Source organism: Salvia hispanica, chromosome 1 (genome assembly GCF_029641045.1).
Source record: "Salvia hispanica isolate PSC_SH4W2 chromosome 1, Shi_PSC_v1, whole genome shotgun sequence".
NCBI lineage: Eukaryota > Viridiplantae > Streptophyta > Magnoliopsida > Lamiales > Lamiaceae > Salvia > Salvia hispanica.
The window spans coordinates 13,762,013-13,786,475 of record NC_142692.1 but is presented as its reverse complement, the minus strand read 5'-3'; the positions used below and the strand labels follow the sequence as shown (position 1 = coordinate 13,786,475).

General features: G+C 32.1%; 1 protein-coding gene across 1 annotated transcript; it reads left to right on the top strand.

The window, feature by feature from the left end:
- Positions 1-21,520, top strand: LOC125193917 (uncharacterized). Its single transcript, XM_089059809.1, has 4 exons — positions 1-562; positions 668-956; positions 21,000-21,183; positions 21,284-21,520. Exons 1-4 carry the CDS (start codon positions 1-3, stop codon positions 21,518-21,520), a joined length of 1,272 nt encoding a protein of 423 aa, XP_088915935.1.
- The last annotated feature ends 2,943 nt before the right edge of the window (positions 21,521-24,463 follow it).

The following is a 24,463-nucleotide window of genomic DNA, read 5'->3' as shown; positions in this document are numbered from 1 at the left end:
ATGGGTTCTTTAATGAGAACAACATCTTTTTCAGAATCTGAAAACAGTTTTTTTAAGAGTTACTCGAAACCGTTGTTCAATTTTGCTGACTTCACTCTTCAGTATAACAATGCCATTGATGCTCAAAGGAATCAAACTGAAAGGCTTGACTATTATGATTCTGTAATCACTCCAAAATATGTCACTGATTTAGCGTTTGAGAAGCAATTGGGATCTGTTTACACAGATAGGATGTTTAGAGTGGTACAAGATTTGATTGCTGAGGCTGATAAGAGTTGTCGGATGATTAGCATGTCCACATTGGAGAACATCGAGGTCTTCAAAGTTTCTGATGCTAGAAAGAAGATCTTTACAGTTAGACATGAGATAGAGACTGAGTCATATGAATGTGAGTGTAAACTATTTTTAAGGCGTGGTTATCTATACAACCACCTTTTTTTCATTCTCAGAAACAAAGATGTCAACAATATTCCAGAGAAATATGTTGGTAACCGTTGGCTTAAAAGTGAATTACTAAAGGCAGTTCATGGTCTCACGATTGATGAAAGTGCGTCTGACAGAGGTATGCAAACTGTTTTCTATAGATATTTTAGTTTAAGTTTTAGCATGTGTTGTATTAGTTGTTGACATATCTTATATTGGCTGTTGACATCTTATATGTCTGCAGGTTCTAACAAAGATGACAAACTACAGATTGCTAATAGGTGTCATGGACGTTACTTTGTTCTATATCAGCGTGCTTTTAGAAATAAAGATCATTTGATTGCTTTGGATAATTTGCTTGCGGGTATTGGTTCTCAAATCTTTAAAGACGATTGTGCTGAATCGTCTTCTCTTGATAAAAATGATTCAATCATGAACATAAATGGTATTGCTGTTCCTGAAGAAATAACTGCCCATGCTCCAGATGTGGTTAGTACAAAAGGAGGTGCAAGTGACAAGAAAAGCAGGATTAAGTCAAGCATAGAGAAAGCAATTGAAAAAGCAAATAAACCTCATAGGCGTTGTGGAAAGTGTCACAAAGTTACTGATCATAATGCTAGAAGTTGTGGCAGAAATCAGACATGATTGTTTTTTTTTAATAGTCAGAGTTGTTTTTTATTTGTTGACATAGACTATAAATTATTGACATTTTCTCATTTGTTGTATATATCTGATTTTAATCTCTATTAACATCTATTCATGATTCTGTTTTTTTAATTTTAAGATTTGTTTTCTGAGTTGTACACCTTTATACAAAGTGTTGACATTTGTTTATAAGTTGTTGACATTTCAATACAAGTTAGACATGCCTTGCTTTAATGCTCCTTTATGTTTTTAATGTGCACATGTCAACAACTTAAAAATTAATTCAACTATATATACTGGCCATGTCAACAAGTAATATAATTATGTCAACTATGGTGCACATCGTGTCAACGGCACATATCAGTCATGTCAACTACGCTACATATCGTGTCAACTACACGTATAAGACCCATGTTAACTACGTTACATACTATGTTAATTACGCACAGAACTATGTCAACAATAATTTTAAGCCATGTCAACAATAAAAATAAGTCATGTGAATCATAACAAAATTAACAGAAAATATACATTTTCATAAGTTCAAAAGTTAGAAACCACAATAGTAGCTGTTTTGAAATCCATCCCAAAACAAGAAAGTTAACAACATTAAACGTTAAATACATCCCAAATTTTGTTTCACTTCTTTCTATTTACAAGCCACTTTTTGTATTTGTTGTTTAAACTATTCAATTTGTGCTTGCTTTCTTCCATCCATGCATCAGCTACTTCTAAAATGGGCACTCTCTGGTTGTTGTAACTTGATGCAATCAAGTTGTAGCAACATCTTCCACACAGTACTTGGAGTATCTTTATGCCGCGTGCAGAGAAGCCAACATTGCATTCACTATCTTTTTTTCAACATAAGTTTCCATGTGTCTCATTAAATAGACACCACAGTCCTTTGTGTTGGTGCTTGTGGCCCACTTCAAGGAAAGAATATCGATGTAAGACTTGTTAATATTTTCGAATATCTCTAACAAGTTCTTCTTTTTGTAGTATGCCTCCAACATATCTTTCTGCAAATATATTAATAAATAAATAAAACTACACATAAAAAACATTTTAACATTGTGCATAAATTATATCAACAAAATGTAGAGACTGTTTCAATAAGATAAAAAAAATCATACCAGTAAACCAATTTCATGTCCATACTCCTCTAATGCATCCATGCCATTAACTTTTCTGTTGTCTATGATCTCAATCTTACTTTGTTTCAGCCAAAATACTACCAGGTAGTAATGTCGGTGTTCACAGATTGGAAAGAAGACCTATATGACATGGAAGATAAAATTACATTCAAAGAACACATCCTAATATTTTCTCAAATATTTAATTGTTAGATCTAATTACCAAATCAATGTTTCTCCAATCAAATTCTAGTCTTTTTTGAATCTCATTCTCTATTTCATCAATGAATTTGTTCGTTGCCATCATAGTATTCCAACTTTCTGGCCGATTTGTAACATTGAAATTCTGCAATTAACATATTTGGTTAAGGGGACCCGTAATTCAAATATTTTATATAAATTTTTAGATTACTTACGGTTGGAGATGTTGTCATGAAAAAGCGTGCAGATGATGTTGTTGGCTTTTCTTTTTCAATGTTGTTCAAATGTGAAGCCCATGAGTCAATAACACCAGATTTGATTTCTTCATGGGGCTTCAGTAAGTTGAACAATTCCTTGGTTGCCCAAGTAAAATCATCATGATACACACATGTATTCCTGAAATGAAGTTATAAAAATGACATATGAACAACAATCATAAATCTTGCCAACTGTTTAGAAAACTATTTTTTTTATATCATGAATATAATTAAATTATACATACTCATCTGTTCTTCCTGTTTCTACTATGTAGTAGTAGAGATCTCTTTCATGAACTTCGAGGTATGGCAGTATATCAACATCATTTACTTCTGCTTTGTAGAGTTCAGATTTGTTTTTATCTTCTGGAAGTGCAATCTCAGATAATGAAGCAATATTCTGTTTTCAGTGAACATAAAATTCATGTCAACTACAAATTCTTGCCATGTCAACTACGGTTCATATCTTGTCATAAAAGTAATGTCAACTACGGTACATAATATGTCAACTATGAGCAACAACACTTATAAGTTATGTCAACTACACGTAGAAGCCATATCAATAATTATTATAACTCATATCAACTACACTATCAAGTCATGTCAACAACACTTCACTCATTTTATAAAAATAATATACTGTTTAATTTTATTTTTAGTTACCTCAACAATATTATCTTCTTTATCTAGTGGTTTTTCTCTCTCTGTTTCAACGTGTGTGTCATCTTGATTCTCCTTATCTTTCTGTTTTTTCAATTGAAACATATTACGTTATGTCAATTATATTTTTACCTACAATATGCAGAATATCTTTATAGTTTAATATAGTTATTGTAAATTCTATCTGTTCAAGATCTTTCTGATTTTCTATCTCACTCCCCTTGTTATCAGATTTTAGTACAGGTGTTGATATAGGAGACGCTGATTCATTATTGACGCCATATGTGTTGTCCTCTTTTGATCCTTCTCGTTCTTCATTTTCTTGTTCTTCACTTTGTTGTTCTTTATGTTCTTCTTCTTCAGTAGTCTATTGAAATAGTAATTTATAATTAATATTAAATTAATTTCAACTTAGAGAAAATATATGTAAACAAAATGATGTACTTACTTTGTTATAGCAATCTCTCCATTTGAAAGTTGGAAATTCAGTCAAATCTTCAAGTGCTTCCCTTTTCTTTTCAACAGTAACTAGTGATTCACATATTGTTTTACAGTTGTCGAATGCCTTATCTTTATCTTGAAGAAATGACTCTGCCAATTTTACACACTTGTCTTCCACAGATTGAACAGAAGTTGTTGGGCTTCCAATTGTAGATCTAGCAATATCACACACTAATCCAAATATATGATTAGTTTTGACGTGTGTAGGAACTTCTTCAAGGGTTTTTACTAGATTGGTCTTCCCATAATTTATGAGCAGAATGTATTTCATTACATTCTGCATGATATCTTTTGGGACAGCGCTTTGGGAAGACCCAACCCCACTGTCAACTACGTGTGGAATCTGTTGTTGAGGCTCCTGCTCCTGTTCCTGCTCCAGATTACGGACATATCTTCTGAAGATAAGTCCATTACCAAATATTCCCACATCTATCTCCTTATCTTCCCTAGCCTGGAGATGTGTGCTTGTCCAGCCTTTCATTAATGGGAATGTGCGAGGAACTGAACGTTTGGCTTGTAAAACTCTATCCATATAGCAGAGCTGCATATAAAATACATATCAATAACAATTATAAGCTATATCAACTACATATACAACATTATGTCAACATTATGTTCACTATTAATAATCTTTAATGTGAAACGTAAAACGTACCATGAGCAAAGGAAGTGGTCCTGCAAAAGCATTCATCTTTTTCTTTGACCAATTTTCCTTTGCAAACTTCAGAACAGACAATGTATACGAACACCAGTTGACATTTCGAATATTGTCCAGATCGTCAACTATTTCTCCAATCTTAGACTTTATTGTTCCACATGTTGATGGCTCAATCAATCCTGATTCTAATAGTAACAAGAACAATCTTTTGAACCATGGCCCTCCTTCACTATCTTCTAACATAAGCTCTTCCACAGCTTTATGGCTAACATTTCCTCCTTCTTTTATTTTACAATGTTTGGCTATATCTCTCATGAAAGACGCATTACTTTTACAGTTATCTCTGGAGTAATTTATCCTACCTCTCGGAAATCCGTATACCAGCTCCACATCGTCCTCTATTATACTAACACTCCTCCTATTATTTAACTTTATCTTGCACTCTTTTTCATCAAAACATTTCACCAATTCAAATGCCAAATAGGTAGGAATGTAATCGACGTTGAAATGAAAAACATTCCCAAAACCCAAGTCCTTGACAGCATGAATCTGGGCCTCATTCAATTTGCTCAGTGTTTCAATAAAATACCACGTCTTCCTTTTGACTAGAAGCCTTTTAGAAAAGAAATTACTTTTCTTTTTCTGTTCCTTAGCCTCTATATACATTTCATTCTGTTTTTTTGCTTCTAATCTCACAAGCAATTAATGGTCTCTTGTCATTTTTTCTTTTACTTCTGATCTCAGATGTAATCAACTCATCCTCATCAATTGATATACTTCTTTTTCTTTTTGTTGTGTTCTTTTTTTCTGGTTTAAAAGCAAGTACAATAAAAATGTCAACAATACAGTAATATAATATCAAAATTAATAGCAACTACAACCCTATATATGACAAGTGCAGTCATATGTTGTTTAACATAAACAATCTTTTCTAAATAGAACATATCTAGTTTATATCAACCATATAACTATCTTGACAGCCATTTAAACAAGCTCACATTATGTGAATAATTATTGTATAAAATGTCAACAATACAGTATTATCATTTCAAAATTTATAGCAACTACAATCATACATATGACAATTGCAATTATACCCTGTTGATATACTTTGTAATCCTCTGACACTTCACATATGAATTCACGTTTGTTTGTACAGAACATATTTATTTTATAGGAACCATATGACTATGTCAACAACAATTCAAACAAGCATACATTATGTTAACATTTATTTTATAAAATGTCAATACTACTATGTCAACAGATATCTTCTAATGTCAATAATCATAAAAATTTAAATACATACTACTTAACCTCAAAATTATTCTTCTGCTATTTTAAAAAAGCAAAAGTCGAACTCATCAGATTATTAAATAATGAAATCTAAAAATAAAATCTTTTAAATAATCAAACTGTGTTTTAAAAAACTGGAATTGAGGTCATACAATTAATAAACGAAATAAATCTTTAACCTGAATGAGTCGTTTCAGCACTATTTGTTGATTTGCTGTTGACCTCCATTTTTTATGTTTTTCCAGGAACGGCCGACGATCCAACTGAATCACTTGTGTTTTTTTATCCGGTTGACATTCCTAATACTCTTAATCGATTTAGAAATCTAGAAAAGAGATGAAGTCGAGTAGATGAAGGGTTTGTATATGAGAGAGTAATCGAAATTTTTTGAGCGGTAACCTATTTGTGAGAGAGTAGAAGATGGATAGAGGTTAGCTCATCTCTCTCTTGTTGGCATTTATTGCTATGCTTTTTTGTGAGTTAGCGAAATAGTTTGTAGAATAGAGGGTTTTGAAATAAATTTTTTTTCCGCCATTTTATTAGAAAAAAAGACAGTTGACATCGTTAACCTTTGAAAAAAAGGCAGTTGACATGACATTTATTTAGTTATTCACATTACATATAGTTTATTTATATTTTCTTTTTTGATTGACATTTAATTTGCTGTATATTGATATGTATTGTATGACCATAATTCATGAATTTGTTCCAAATATTGAGTTATCTGAAATTTTATATGAAGCCTATTGACAAGATGTTCATATTTTTCCTATAAGTTATTCACATTTCATAATTAAGGTATGGACAAAATGTTGAGTTTTTATATGGAAACTATTAGCTTGTTTTTTATGATAATCATGCCAGTACATATTTAAAATTTAAAAATTAAGAAAAAAGGTTGTAAATTTTTTTTAGTTACAAGAATTGTTTTTGAGCTGTTGACATTCAATTCAAGTTGTTGACATTTCTATTTAAGTTGTTGTACTGATTTCATAGTTGACATATTATTAAAGATTGCATAGTTTAAAAACCACATTTGATAATTGTTTTACGCATCCATGTCAACAATACATAGAAAACATGTTGATAACAATTTTAAGTCATGTCAACTACACATACTAGCCATGTCAATAAAAGTCAGAATGCATAATAATCGTTTTAAAACCAATCCAAAAAATAAGTTAACATCATACATTAAAATCAGTTTTTGTTCACTTCCTCTTTCTACAAGTAAACAACTTCTTGTATTTGTTGTTTAGCTTATACAATTTGTCCATATTTGCTTCCATCCAATCATGAGCTAGTTGTAACATTGTCGATCTCTGGTTATTGTAAATTGATGCAATCATCGTGCAGCAATATCTTCCCCTGAGTATTTGGATAATCTTCAGACTACGAGCAGAAAAGCCGATATCCCAATCATTGCCCTTTTTTCTCAACATAGGTCTCCATGTGCCTCATCAAATAGACACCGCAGTCCTTTATGTTTGTGGTTGTGGCCCATTCTAAATTCAGAAAATTGAATGAAGACTTGTTTATATTTTCTGAAAGATCTACCAATTTCTTCTCTATGAAGTATGCTTCGAACATATCTTTTTGCAAAATATATAAATAACTAAATTGAACTACACATACAAAGTATTTCAACACAATATAGAGAATATGTTTATAACATAGATAAAAGCATATCAGTAAAGCAATATCAATGTCATAATTCTTCAACGGATCTGTATCTTTATGTGGCTTTATATTATCTATGATGTCAATGATGTTTTTCTTCATCCAATATACTACAAGGTAGTAATGGTTATCTGCACAAACTGGGAAGAAGACCTGTATGACATGAAATATATAATTATATTCATAGAATACTTGTTCATATTCTAACATAGATATCATTTTTAGATCTTATTACCAAATCAATTTTTCTCCAGTTGAAATCTGGTCTTCTTTCAATCTCATTATCTATCTGAGAAATAAAATTTCTCTTGGCTGTCGAAGCATCCCAATTTTCCTGCCGATTTGTTACATTGAAGTTCTGCAATTAACATTTTTGGTTAGGGAGACATCTGACTCAAACAGTTTACATATAATTTAAGATTACTTACACATGGAGATGTACTCATAAAAAGCGTGAAAGTGATGTTGTTGGCCTTTCATTTTCTCTGTTGTTCAGGTGTGAAGCCCACGCGTTAATTACACCCACATTAATTTCAACATGGGGCTTCAGTGATAAAAACAATTCCTTGGTCGCCCAAGTAAAATCATCTTCATAAACGCATGCATTTCTGAAATGAAGTTATACAAATGACATATGAACAAAATTCATAAATTATGTTTACTACATAGAAAACTAAAAATACTTTTTAGATCAATGAAATAATTAAATAATGCATACTCATCTGTTCCTTCTGTTTCTAGTATGTAGTAGTAGACAGTTCTTTCATAAGATTCCAGGTATGTTTTTGTATCTACAGCTCTAATGTCAACTGGAGAGCCTAGGAATGGGTCGGAATGCATTTTATCATCAGACTCTTTCATACTAGCTTCTGTCAGAGGAATCTCAGAGAATGGAACAACAGTCTTCTGTCAGTGCAAATAAAATTCATGTTAGTTTCAATTAAAAATCATGTCAACTATATATACTAGCCATGTCAACAACTAGTATAATTATGTCAAGTATGGTGCATATCGTGTCAACCGCACATATGAGTTATATAAATTACAGTATGTACTATGTTTGCTACACACAGATCCACGTTAACAGCAAATAAAATTCATGTCAACAACAATTATAAGACATGTCAACTACACATACAAATCATGTCAACAACAATTATAAGACATGTCAACTACACATACAAATCATGTCAACAACAATTATAAGACATGTCAACTACACGTACAAATCATGTCAATAACAATTATAACCAACTGTCAACCACACTTTCAAGCCATTTCATAAAAACAATACAATATTTAATTTTAGTTTCAGTTACTTTACTTTAACAATATTCTCTTCTTTCTCTTTTCCTTTCTCCTGTTGCTTTGCTTTGTTCATTTCAACATGTGCGTCATCCATTGAACTTGCAGCTGGTGGTGAAATAGTAGAGGCTGATTCACTATTGTTATCACCCATTGTGTCTTCTTTTGTTCCTTCTTCTTTTTCTTCAACAGCCTATTAAATCAGTAATTTATAATTAATATTAAATTAATTTGAATTAATTCTAAATAACAAAAGACAAGATTTGGCTCATCCCTTTAGGATCAGAAACTGGCGATGTAGAGATATGTATTCTGTTTCTTTCTCTTGTCAACTATGGTACATAATATGTTAACTACTCATAGAGGCTATGTCAACAACACGTTAAAGCCATGTCAATAATTATTATAAATCATATCAACTACACTATCAAGTCATGTCAACAACATTTCTTTGATTTTATAAAAATAATATAATGGATTTTAGTTATACTTACGTCAACAATATTGTCTTCTTTATCCAGTGGATTTTCTCTGTCCGTTTCAACATGTGTGTCATCTTCATTCTCCTTATCTTCAAGTTGTTTCAACTGAAATATATTACGTTATGTCAATTATATATTTATCTATAATATGCAGAATATCTTTAGAGTTTAAGATAATTATTGTAAATTGTACCTGTACAAGATTTTTCTGATTTTCTATCTCACTCCCCTTGTTATCAGATTCTAGTACAGGTGTTGATAAAGGAGACACTGATTCATTATTGACGCCACATGTTGTTTCCTCTTTTGATGCTTCTCCTTCTTCTTGTTCTTCATTATCTTCTTCTTCATGTACTTCTTCATCAGCAGTCTATTGAAATAGTAATTTATAATTAATATTAAATTAATTTCAACTTTGAGAAATGTATGTAAACAAAATGGTCCATGTCAACTACACGTAGAAGCCATGTCAATAATTATTATAACTTATATCAACTACACTATCAAGTCATATCAACAACACTTCACTCATTTTATAAAAATAATATACTGTTTAATCTTAGTTTTAGTTACCTCAACAATATTATCTTCTTTATCCAGTGGATTTTCTCTGTCCGGTTCACCATGTGTGTCATCTTGGTTCTCCTTATCTTCCTGTTATTTCAATTGAAACACATTATGTTATGTTAATTATATTTTTTTCTATAATATGCAGAATTTCTTTATAGTTTAAGATAGTTATTGTAAATTGTACCTGTTCAAGATCTTTCTAGTTTTCTGTCTCATTCCCCTTGTTATCAGATTCTAGTACAAGTGGTGATATAGGAGACGCTGATTCATTATTGATGCCACATGTGTTGTCCTCTGTTGATCCTTCTTGTTCTTCTTGTCCTTCACTTTGTTGTTTTTCACGTAATTCTTCTTCAACAGTCTTTGAAAGGGTTATTTATAATTAATATTAAATTAATTTCAAATTAGAGAAAAGGTATGTAAACAAAATGATTTACTTACTTTGTTATAGCAATCTCTCCATTTGAAAGTTGGAAATTTAGTCAAATCTTCAAGTGCTTTCTTTTTCTTTTCAACAGTAACTAGTGCTTCACAGATTGTTTTACAGTTGTCAAATGCCTCATCTTTGTCTTGAAGAAATGACTCTGCCAATTTTACACACTTGTCTTCCACAGATTGAACAGAAGTTGTTGGGCTTCCAATTGCAGATCTAGCAATATCACACACTAATCCAAATAGATGATTAGTTTTGACGTGTGTAGGAACTTCATCAAGGGTTTTTACTAGATTGGTCTTCCCATAATTTATGAGTAGAATGTATTTCATTACATTCTGCATGATATCTTTTGGGACAACGCTTTGGGAAGACCCAACCCCACTGTCAACTACGTGTGGAATCTGTTGTTGAGGCTCCTGCTCCTGTTCCTGCTCCAGATTACGGACATATCTTCTGAAGATAAGTCCATTACCAAATATTCCCACATCTATCTCCTTATCTTCCCTAGCCTGGAGATGTGTGCTTGTCCAGCCTTTCATTAATGGGAATGTGCGAGGAACTGAACGTTTGGCTTGTAAAACTCTATCCATATAGCAGAGCTGCATATAAAATACATATCTATAACAATTATAAGCTATATCAACTACATATACAACATTATGTCAACATTATGTTCACTATTAATAATCTTTAATGTGAAACGTAAAACATACCATGAGCAAAGGAAGTGGTCCTGCAAAAGCATTCATCTTTTTCTTTGACCAATTTTCCTTTGCAAACTTCAGAACAGACAATGTATACGAACACCAGTTGACATTTCGAATATTGTCCAGATCGTCAACTATTTCTCCAATCTTAGACTTTATTGTTCCACATGTTGATGGCTCATTCAATCCTGATTCTAATAGTAACAAGAACAATCTTTTGAACCATGGCCCTCCTTCACTATCTTCTAACATAAGCTCTTCCACAGCTTTATGGCTAACATTTCCTCCTTTTATTTTACAATATTTGGCTATATCTCTCATGAAAGACGCATTACTTTTACAGTTATCTCTGGAGTAATTTATCCTACCTCTCGGAAATCCGTATATCAGCTCCACATCGTCCTCTGTTATACTAACACTCCTCCTATTATTTAGCTTTATCTTGCACTCTTTTTCATCAAAACATTTAACCAATTCAAATGCCAAATAGGTAGGAATGTAATCGATGTTGAAATGAAAAACATTCCCAAAACTCATGTCCTTGACAGCATTAATCTGGGCCTCATCCAATTTTCTCAGTGTTTCAATAAAATACCACGTCTTCCTTTTGACTAGAAGCCTTTTAGAAAAGAAATTACTTTTCTTTTTCTGTTCCTTAGCCTAGGGCTGGCAATTTTTGACACGACACGATAATCCGACACGAATCCGCACGAAATTATTGGGTTTGGATCAAGTCTTATTGGATGCGGGTCATTATTGGGTCGACCCACTAAGAACACGAAAAAATCAAGTCGGATGCGGGTTGGATGCGGGTCGGGTCGGGTAACCCGTTAAAAATTAATATTATTATTTTTATTTTGAGTAAAGATAAATTTGCAAAAATTGTATACACAAAATGCCCTTCAAATTTTAAAAAGGGTAATATTAATTTATTTTGATTAGATAGCATCATTAATTACATAGTTTTGTGACTAATTTGACCTTATTTATAATTTTTCATTTTTCATTTTTCATTTGTATTGTTGTACAATATGTACCAAGACCCTTATTAAAAGATAAAATTTTAGAGAGAATAACCATCCATAGTATTTTAATGGAATAATAATGGAATAATTTTTTATTCATTTTATTTAAACTATCACAACGATATAAAGATAAATAAATTGCTTTTTTTTACAAAGTATAAATTAGGAAAACACTCTTTTGTTGGGAAATTCTCTCATATTATTTTTGAAACCATTGATATTTTATCATTAAATTCTAACTTTTAATTTTGAAAATAATATTATACATATTGGTTGATTATTCTATCTAAAATTATTAACATTATAATATGGGTCATTCAATGATGAGGCATTGTTGGACTCAACACATATAATAGTAATACAACATTCAAATGTATAGCACTTGCTCCAAAAATTGATAAGATCATGAAAAATTATTAGTAATACTATATGATAAATCACAATATTTTCAATATTTCATTTACTGTATTATTTTAATATTACTTTTATAATTATTTTCATAGTGCGTAATAATATCATAATAGAGATGGTATGATGATAACATGTGGAACCCAACATGTAAGTTGTAACATATCCTTTAATTATATGACTGCTATATAAATTGATATATTTAAATATTATGATAAACCACAACAAATTTTAGACCCATATTATAAAATTAATTTATGATTAATAATCTGTTATATATTATAGTGCATCAAATGATACATAAGAGCTAGTTCGACGATAGAAGGTTGTTGCTATGTACGTCTAGGCGTGTGACACTTCAAGTATATTAGTTAATATATTCAAAATATATAATTATGTCTTCATTCATGTAATTTTGGATAATAATATTAAATGACCATGTAATGACCCTACTTTGCATATTTCTTCATGTGTTATAATATATAGAAAATATTTGAAATTACAAGCTTCAAATTATATTTCAAATTACAAAAATTAAAGTAGTCGAAAGAAATGAAATAATACAATGTACGTGAGAGATCCACGTGAAAAATAAAACTAAATCAATTAGTGTTTAGAATAAAAGGATAATTTGAATAAATTTATGAAAAATAAGTTTATACTTATAGATACAAAACGTTAATTCAGATATTATGTACTAGCAAAACTAATCAACAAATAATTTTATAATATAATTTATTTTACTATTATATTCTTTTTATTTTGATTCAATAAATTTAATTTAATTTTTAGTATTTTCACTCTTTTTTGTTTTGTTCTTTTTACTTCTTTAGTTCTTTTATCTTGTTTCAAATTTTTTTGTTAGGTTTTGGAACAAAAGTTTATGTATTTGGAACAAAAGTTATGTATTTTGTTGGGTTTTTTTGGATTTTGTTGGAGTTTAGTTGTTTAAAATGGAACATCTTCATGCTATATGGCTTTTTAAAGTCTTGATCATTTTTTGAAGCAATATGTAATCGTGTTGTTATCGTGCTTAGGTTGTTGTCGTGTTGTTATCGTGTCGAGTCAACCCAAAGTGGTTCGTGTTGGTATCGTGTTCAGGTCGATATTGTGTTCTTATCGTGTCCAGGTCGATATCGTGTTCTTATCGTGTCGGGTCAACCCAAAGTGGTTCGTGTCGTTATCGTGTTCGGGTCGTGTCCAGGTCGTGTCCGGGTTTGAAGGTGGAAAGGTTGGGTTCGTGTTCGGGTTTGGGGTTTCCTTAACAGGTTGGGTTCGGGTTTGGCCTTATTGGGTTGGGTCGTTATCGGGTTGACCGGATCAACCCGATAGCGACCCAATCCGCACGATTTGCCAGCCCTACCTTAGCCTCTGTATACATTTCATTCTGTTTTTAGCTTCTAATCTCAGAAGCAATTAATGGTCTCTTGTCATTTTTTCTTTTACTTCTAATCTCAGATGTAATAAACTCATCCCCATCAATTGATGTACTTCTTTTTCTTTTTGTTGTGTTCTTTTTTTCTGGTTTAAAAGCAAGTACAATAAAAATGTTAAAAATACAGTAATATAATGTTAACCATATAACTATCTTGACAACCATTCAAACAAGCTCACATTATGTCAATAATTATTGTATAAAATGTCAATATCACTATTTCAACAAAATGTCAACAATACAGTATTATCATTTCAATATTTATAGCAACTACAATCATACATATGACAATTGCCATCATACCCTATTGATATACTTTGTAATCCTCTGACACTTCACAAATGAATTCACGTTTGTTTGTACAGAACATATCTATTTTATAGGAACCATATGACTATGTCAACAGAAATTCAAACAAGCATACATTATGTTAACATTTATTTTATAAAATGTCAATAATACTATGTCAACAGACATCTTTTAATGTCAATAATCATAAAAATTTAAATACATACTACTTAACCTCAGAAATATTCTGCTGCTGTTTTAAAAGAGCTAAAGTCGAACTCATCAGATAATTAAATAATGAAACCTAAAAATAAAATCTTTTGAATAATCAAACTGTGTTTTTCAAAAGTGAAATTGAAGTCATACAATTAATAAACGAAAGAAATCTTTAACCTGAATGAGTCGTTTCAGTACTATTTGTTGATTTGTTGTTGACCTCCATTTCTGACGTCGTTTTTCCAGGAACGGTCGACGATACTGAATCACTTGTGTTTCTTTCTTCTGTTGACATTCGTAATACTCTAAATCGATTTAGAAACCTAGAAAAGAGGTGAAATCGGTTAGACGAAGGGTTTGAATATGAGAGAGTGGCAGAAATTTCTTTGAGCGGTAATCTATGTGTGAGACAGTAGGTGGTAGAGAAATATTTATTATTCTGCTTTTTTATGACTTAGCGGAATAGTTTGTAGAGTAGATGGTTTTGAATTATATTTTTTTTCATCCATTTTATTAGAAAAAAAGGCAGTTGACATTGTTAATATTTGAAAAAAAGGCGGTTGACATGACAATTATTTAGTTATTGGCATTACATAGAGTTTATTTATTTTTTTTTTGTTTTTCACGTTTAATTTGCTTTATACTGAAATGTATTGTATGACCATAATTCATCAATATGTTCAAAATATTCAGTTCTCTGAAATTTTATATGAAGCCTATTGACAAGTTGTTCACATTTGTTGAGTTTTTATATGGAAACTATTAACATGTTTTTTATGATAATGATGCCAGTACATATTTAAAATTAAAAAATGAAGAAAAATAGCTGTACATTTTTTTTAGTTAAAACAATTGTTTTTGAGCTGTTGACATAAAATTCAAGTTGTTGACATTACTATTGAAGTTGCTTTACTGATTTCATAGTTGATATATTATTACAGGCTGCGTAGTTCAAATCGATATATAATAATTGTTTTACACATCCATCTAAAAAATATGATAACATCAAATATTCAAACCAGTCTTTGTTCAAATCAAAATAAAACAGCTGTTTACTTATTGGTTCTACGGCTAAACCATTCCTTGTACTTGTTCTGTAACGCAGATAATCTTTGCTTGTTTGCATTCATCCAGATGTTAGCATGACATATCATATCCATACACTTCTTGTTGCTCTCTGATGTAAGCATTGCTTCGCAATATCTTCCTCTGAGTACCTGTAGAATCTTCAAGCCGCGTGGAGTAAAGCCAATATCCCAATCCCCTCCCTTCCTGCCAAAGTATGTCTCCATATGTCTCATCGTATAAACACCGTTGTCTTCTTTATTGGTGCTTGTGGCCCAATCTAAAGGAATAACCTTGTAAGGAGACTTCTTTATATTTTGTGACAGATCTGTCATGTTATTCTCTATAAAGTATGCCTCAAACATATCTTTCTGCAAATATATAAACAACTAAATTAAAATTTGCATACAAAGCATTTTAGCAAGATACATAAATTATGTCAACAAAAATCTAAACATAATGTTAGCTATATTTAAAAAAGCATACCAGTATTGCAACATCAAAGCTATACTTTTCCAAGGGATTCTTGTCTCTAGGTGGTTTGGCACTATCAATTATCTCAATTTTGTTCATCCTCATCCAGAATACCACAAGATAGTAATAGCCACTTTTAAAAACAGGGAAGAATACCTGTATTGTATGTTAGATAAAATTAAAGAAAAGAATTTGACAACTCCTGTAAAAAACTATGTAGGTGAAACTGTGAGATCTTTGCACAAAAATAAATTTGTTACCAAATCAATCTTTCTCCAATCGAAATCTTCTATTGTTCTAATCTCCTGTTGAATTCGCGACACAAAGTTGTTCTGGGATTGTAATGGATCCCAATGAGGCTGCCGATTTGTTATATTCAAATATTGCATTTAACATTTTTTTGTTAGTGAAATTTGTCATCCAAATAGTTGACACAGAAATTTAGATTACTCACGCATGGGGATGTTGTCAGAAACAGGCGCGGAGGTGACGATTTTGCCCTTTCTCTTTCCTTGTAGTTCAGGTGTGCTGCCCATACATCAATCACACCTGTACTGATTTCTGAATGGGGTTTCAGAGATGAAAACACTCCTTTGCTTGCCCAAACAAAGCCATTAGTGTAGACACATAAATCACTGAAATGAAAGCGTGCAGACAACATTTAAATATCATTCATAAATTATGTCAACTGCATGTAAATATAAAAGGATTGTAGAGATTATTCAAAGAATTAAATTATGCATACTCATTTGTTCCTTCAGTTTCTACTATGTAGCAGTACATATCTCTTTCGTCTGGGTTCAGGGTTGTTTTCATATGCACGACTCGTATTTCAAATGTTGAGCGTAGCACTGGGCTAGGACGCAATTCAGCACGAGTCCGTTTCTCTCTAGCTTCAGCCAGTGGAATCTCAGAGATCGGAACAGGGTTCATATGCTGTTGTCAGTGAGTTTAATGTTAGTTGCAATTACAAATCATGTCAACTATATTACACTAACTGTTTCAATAACTAATATGATTATGTCAACTGCACTACATATCGTGTCAATAACCGTGTCAATTACATTTTAACAACTATTACAAGCAATGTAAACAATAATTCATTCATTTTTTTTACCTTATAAACAATCATTCTTCTTTCCGTGTTTTCAGGAATTTTTTCTTTTTCCTCATGCATCTTCTCTTTCCCTTTATGTTCTTGTATTTGTATGTTGGATTCAGGAGGAGTGTCATCCAGTGTTTCAATACCCTCTCTCATCATATACTCAACAATTGAGCATGCAGCTGCATCCTCCCTGTCTTCCTGAAACTCCACGCTATACCATGTCAATTATATTTTTATCTATGTCAACTATGATATCCACAATGTCAATAACTAATATAAAATTATATAAAAATATTCAAGAGTTTAATATAATCATTATAAACTGTACTTGTTCATTTATGATATCAACAATAACATTTGTTGCTTTGATTGCTTCTTCATTGTTGCTGATTTCAAAGTCAGTACATGCTTTTGATAATAGATGCAAGGCATTTTGTGTTCTTAATTCTATATCAGCTTCATCTTCTGCTTGAATTTCAAACTCACTTTTCCTGCTCTCAAATCCTATAATTGATGCTTCAATATTGACATGTGCAGGAGATTCATTTGTTGGTGATGTCCTATCAGCTTCATCTTCTGCTTGAATTTCCAACTCACTACTCCTGTTTTCAAATTCTATAAGTGATGATTGAGTATTGACTTGTCAAGGAGATTCAGTTGTTGGTGATGCCCTATCAGCTTCAACTTCTTCTTGCATTTCCAACTCAGTTCCACTGTTCTCAGATTCCATAATTGATTCTTGAGTATTGACATGTCCAGCATATTCAGTAGTTGGTGATGCCCTATCAGCTTGAACTTGTACTTGAATTTCCATCTCACTTCCTCTGTTCTCAGATCCTAAAACTGATGCTTGATTGTTGACATGCTCTGAAGCATTGGCTTCTTGTTGTTGGAGAGATGGGGTTGCTGTGTGTGGAGATCCTAATACGGCTGTTAAGATAGGAGAGTTTGATTCATTATCACCATCACACATCATGTTCTCCTTGCTTTGTTCATCTTCTTCAACAGTTTGTCTGACCTCTTCAGGATTATCAACTGGTGATGTAGGTAAATTTTCTCTATTTCTTTCTTCTACAGCCTGTTCAAAAATTAGTTCAACAATGTATCAACAAAATGATGTATTAATCTAAATATAGGTTGATTATGTGCTTACTTTATCGAAGAAATCTCTCAATCTGAAAGTTGGAAATTCATTCAAATCTTCAAGTGTTTCGTTTTCTTTTTCAGCATTCCGTATTGAGTCAAATACCGCTTTCCATTTATGAACAGCAACATTGTCGTCTATATGAAATGACTGTGACAAATGCAGGAAAGTGTCACTCACAGATACAACCGGAGATTTTTGGCTTCCAATTGCGCTTCTAGCAATGTCACAAACAAATCCGAATAAATCATTATTCTTGATCTGTGAAGAAGCTTCTTTGAGGACTCTAACAAGATTGGTCCTTCCATCATTTATCTGATTGATGTATTTTAAAACATTTTTCACCATATCTGATGGGAGTATGTTCTGAGAAGAAGACCCCACTCCACTGTCATCTACATCAACTCTTTGTTCTTCATTCTCTTGCTACTGCTCTTCATTTCGAATATATCTCTTCTTTACATTTCCTAAACCAAAAACTCCTGCACTAATCTCTCTATCTTCTCTAGCCTAAAGATGCTCACTTTTCCATCCTTTCATTAATGGAAATGTCCAAGGAACATGACGCTTGTCTTGTATAACTCTGTCTAAGTAGCAGAGCTGCATATGTTAAAAAATGCATGTCAATTACTATTGTGTCGTGTCAACTAAATACAAAAGCCACTTAAAATAACTAATACAGCTTATGTCAACTATAGTACGAGCTATATCAACTACACACACAACCTAATGTAATAATGTTAATAATCAACAATGCAAAATGTAAAACATACCATAAGGAAGGGAAGTGGTCCAGCAAATGCATTCTTCTCTGTGATTGACCAATTTTGTTTTGCAAATTTGAGAACAGATATTACATACGAACACCAATTTACATTTCTCACGTTATCCAGATCATCAATTATCTCTCCAATCTTAGATTTTACCATTCCACATGTTGATTGCTCAATCAATGTTGATTCTAGCAATAACAAAAACATTGTCTTAAACTGTCTTCCTCCTTGAAGATCATTCAACATAACCTTTAAAACATCGTTATGGTTCACACTTTCTTTTTTCGTACGACATTTCTTTGCTATCTTCCTCATGAAAGCTGCATTACTTTTACACTTATCTCTAGAATAAGTAATGTCACCTCTTGGGAATCCATATACAAGCTCCACATCCTCTTCAGTGATATGAATTTTTTTACCATTGTTAAGCTTTATCTTGCACTTATTCTCTTCAAAATTTTTTAATAATACTAATGCTAATCTGCTAGGAATGTAATCAATCTTGAAATGTAGGACACTCTCGAAACTCAACTCTTTCACAGAATTAATCTGTTCCTCATTCAGTCTGCTTATTGCATCAACAAAATACATCGGCTTTCTTTTCACTAGAAGTCTTTGAGATAGATTTTCAGCAATAACAATCTGTTTTCCATCCTCTACACTTTTCTTTTGCTTTTTGTTAACAATAATTAACTCTTTCTGAGATACTGAGGTACTCCTTTTTCGTTTGGATGTTCTTCTGTTTTCTGGTTTAAAATCAAACATAATAAATCTATATCAATTATACAAAGTATCATGACAATAATAAGTGTACTCTGTTGACATCAAGTGTGTGTATATTACTAAAATTATTTCATTAGATATACCAATCACAATTAACAGAATTTCAGGCATTAAGTATGCTCTGTCATTAAAAGGAATTTTCCATATATAGTTAGAACAATTATATTATTACTATTATGTCAACAGTTAAAGTTGACATAACTTGTTGATTATCTTAAAAAGTTTATGGCAAGTATACTCTGTTTATATAAATATGACTATGTCAACTATTATTTAAACAAGCTTAGAATATGTTAATAGCTATTGACATACTACTACAACCATACATATGTTTTCTACAGCCATCCTAACAGCTATTGAAACAAGCATACCCTATGTCTATAGTTGTTGACATACTACTACAGCCATACATTTGTATGTTTTCTACGTTCACTCTAACAAGCATACAATATTTTAATACCTATTCAAACAAGTATACACTACTGTCATTACTGTCAACAGTATATTATTATAGTTATGTCAATAGCTAGTATATAGAATGTCAATAATCTTAAAAATTTAAACAAATCCTTAACTGGAAGGTGAAGCTTCTTCTCTTCCTTTTTTTACAGCAACATTTTTCGTTGCCATCTTTTCCGATTCTACAATCGCAAATCAACAAAAAATTTCAGCAAGTATCGAATTCATAAAAAACGAAATCGAGATGTTTATTAAAACACCAAAATCAAAGCAATATACTTAAAATTTGAATCAATTTCTTAACCTGAAGAAGTGGCTTCATGCATCGCCGATTTTGACTTCTGTTCCTTAGCTTCAATTGATTTTTCAACCGATTCTTTCCGATTTTCCTCTTTATTCGTCATTTAGAGCAGCGAGATTTTGAATATCAGCGAGATTTTGCAGAATTTGAAGGGATTCGAATTGTATGAAGATCAGCGAGATTTTAAAGAAACTTTTAGAAACTGATTTGAAATCAGTTGTGTGTTTTACGATTTTTCTTATTAATGAAATTACGATTTTACCCCCTTGTTGACATAATGTAGTATTTGTTGACATTTTGTTTAGTTTGTGGATTAGTGGCCCATATTGCATCTCATTTATCAATTTAGCTAAATAATCTCAACCTAACAAGACCCTATATATATATATATATATATATATATATATATATATATATATATAGGTCCATCATCAATTGAGATTTTTTAGGGTAATTGAGAAATGAGATGCAATATCAGCCATTCATTTTTATTAAATGAGTGGTCCAGATTTTGCCACACAAAAAATATTTTTAGATTATTTTATTATGAAATGGTATGTTTTAATTAGGTTCTTCATCTTCACCAAAAACCCCCAATCCCTCTCCCCACCGCCCTCCACCATCTCCGCCATCACAGCCCTAAAATCCAGGAACGGATCCATCGAATTCATCGCCACCACTAACGCCGCGCTGCCGCCGCACTCTGTTTCTCTACCTCCACCGCCTGATTCTGCCTTCGCCAGTGCGGAACTCGTCACGCCGGGCTCGAAGAAGAGGCGCTCCCGGTCTTCGTCGCCCTCCTCGACCAGGCGGTCTAATTGAGATCAATTAGTTGACATGTTCGTTCTGTCAGACATTGATCACATCTTCGATCGGGGTGAATCTCCAGAGCCCCGGCCGCGAGCATCACTCTGTGGTGTTCTACTTCTCCAGCAAGGAAGGGGAGCCGATCGGATCGAATCCTCTGCTCAACAATTTCATCAACATATCGGGTGAATATCGCAACAACCGATTCAAAATCGTGAATAAAATCGTGAAAGGACCGAGGATTCTAAAGACAGCGGTGGGGAGAGGATTATCTGGAAATTGATGTTGACATCGGCAGCTCCACCGTCGCCTCCGCAATTTTGCGGCTAGCGTGGGGGGTGCGTAAAGGCGGTTACAGTGGATTTGGGATTCTAAGTGGAGGGGCAGACGGAGGAGGAGCTGCCGGAGAAGCTATTTGGCGCACGGTGAGGATCTTCTAGATGAGATCGGCGAATTTTGTAGATGTTGCCACGCTGTCGCCGGTAACCAGTAATAAAATCTTCCCCGTCAATAGTAATAAACATTGGTTTATTTCATTTTTCCTTCAATTTGAGGTGGTAATTAAGCTTCTAAAAATTTGATGATTTTTGTTCCAATCTGCAATGACAATTGCTGAATGTTAATATTAATTCTGTGGATTTGATTTCTCTAAAAGCGAAAGCAAATTACAATTAATTTGCGAAATATATGGATGCAGTTTTTAATTCGATTGTGTTGCTCGAATTTTTGAGTTGTGTAGGTAAGGTGTTTGTGATATTGCCTAAAATATTATTGTTGACATAAATTATATAAGTTGTTGACATGAAAATATTTATTTTTGACATGAATTATATAGCTCGTTGACATAATAATGTTTGTTGTTGACATGAATTATATAGTACGTTAGCATAAAATTTTATGAAAAATGTTGTTGACATAAATTATATGTAAAACATTGTTGTTGACATGAATTATATGTAAAACGTTGTTGTTGACATAAATAATATACGCTTGAAAATATTTGTTGTTGACATTAATTAATTTGTAAAATGTTATTGTTGACATAATAGTTGACATAAATAAAGTTTGTTGTTGACATCGTAGTTGACATAAATAAAGTTTGTTGTTGACATCGTAGTTGACATAAATAACGTTTGCTACTGACATCGTAGTTGATATAATGTCTCTGTAGTTGACATCGTGCGAAAATGACAATTATACCTCCTAGTTGGCATAATGTCTCAGTAGTTGACATCGCGCGAAAATTGTGAATGAGTGGCTGAAAATGCATCTTAGTTCTCAATTAGTCCCAAAAATCTCAACCTAACAAGTTCCCAATATATATATATATATATATATATATATATATATGTATATATTCAAAGTCATAATATTTCTTTTGGATATTAAATACATATATAGCGTAAATCAAAACATATAAGATCTATAGACGCACCCAAGTAGAGCTGCCCAAGGTTTATCGAACCGGTGGTTAAAACTGAAACCGTAACCGCCGGTTACGGTTTCGAACCGAAACCGCGAAAAATATTTCGAACCGAAACCGTGAATTTTAGAACCGTGGTTCGGTTCAGGTTCCAAATTTTTTGAACTGAAACCGCGACCGAACCGCCGGTTAACCGGCGGTTTCACGGTTCCAACATGAATTAATATTGATTTGATATTGATTTAATTTCTACCAAAATTAATAAGGGAACATGATTTATATTTGAACTTTTAAATGTGAACATTGACTTGTGCGAATATTTATAGTTGTTTCTGTATATCATGTTGCTTTTCTCTCTCAAAATAACTAATCACATTTAATATATTTTGATAGTTATTCCACATCTATTTTGCTAAAAATTGAAAAGGGGTGCTTTGTTGCAATAATGCACAAAATGTCGCAAAAACCAAAATGAGATCAAAATTTGTAATTATCAAAAGTAGCATTAATGTTGCACTATTTTCGTACATAAAAGCATTATGTGTGCAATCTCACCGTTTTTTAAGTATGATTATGTAGTATTCAAAATATGAATATGCATTCTTCAAAATTGATTGGTTCATTGGCATTGTTGATCATACATGATTTAGTTTTAGTTAATCAAGATCAATTAAATTCAATTAATTTAGTTGATGCAATCTCACCATTTTTTACGTATGATTATGTAGTCTTCAAAATATGAATATGCATTCTTCAAAATTGATTGGTTCATTGGTTGGTGGTTGGTGATGGCTGCACTCTTTAAAAATGATTGCACAAAACACTATTTTTTTAATTTTATTTATTTATTATTTAAATGTTGATTTTAAATTCAAATTGGATCTCATTTCCCTCCATTTGTATCTATAAATACTCCCCTCTATTCTCACTTACATTCACCCCATTCTTGTTCAAGAATTTCTCTCTTCAATCTAAATTTGAAAAGTCTAACTTTGAAAGTTTAAGTTGAGCTCAAACCATTTTCAATTTGTTCTTTTTTCCCCCATTTCATGTTTTTTTTTTGTTTACGTTTAGACGAGTACGACACTTGTAAATTATATCACATTGTAATTTTTTTTTGAAGTATATCACATTGTAATTTGTATATTGAAATTGTAAATTTGATATCATTTCACCTTACTCATCTTACTTCAATTTAAACTATCTATTTTCTTGTTTCAATTTATTTTATAATTTCAAACTACATGGCAAAAAAAAATAAAGGAAAAAAACCGCGAAACCGAACCTAAACTGCTACGAACCGTCCAAAAACCAGCGATTTGGAACCGAAACCGAAACCGTGAAATAGCCTCACGGTTCGATTTCGGTTCCATATTTTCCAAAACTAGAACCGGCAGTTCCGAACTGAAACCGCCGGTTCATGAACCGTGGGCAGGTCTACACCCAAGTGAATACAACTCTAAAAATAATAGGGAAAGATAACATGTCGACAAATCAACCCAACCTATAATAATGCTAGTAGGGATAACTAATTACAATTATGTATTTAGAGGAGAGTTTCAGCAACCATTAATTATTACATCCTTCATTCTTTAGATGAATAGCACGAGCACATCACACTTATTTTCTTTTTTGTTTTAGTTCTTAACAGATTAAAGTTATGATAAATATGTAATTAAGGTTGTGCCTCCCTTTTCTGATAAGATGAAACAGAGAGCATAACTTACTTGTGTTAAAAATAAAAAAAGCCAACTTTATGTCCTACCACTACAAGATGAAAGGCAGCAAGTACAATTCAAAGCT

Bases quoted from the DNA above. Each gene is read 5' to 3' on its own strand.
- LOC125193917 (XM_089059809.1), top strand. From the start codon at position 1: ATGGGTTCTTTAATGAGAACAACATCTTTTTCAGAATCTGAAAACAGT. The intron at 957-20,999 runs GTCAAGCATAGA...TGTTTTAATTAG, and splicing joins GACAAGAAAAGCAGGATTAA to GTTCTTCATCTTCACCAAAA. The intron at 21,184-21,283 runs GTCACGCCGGGC...TCGTTCTGTCAG, and splicing joins CCTTCGCCAGTGCGGAACTC to ACATTGATCACATCTTCGAT.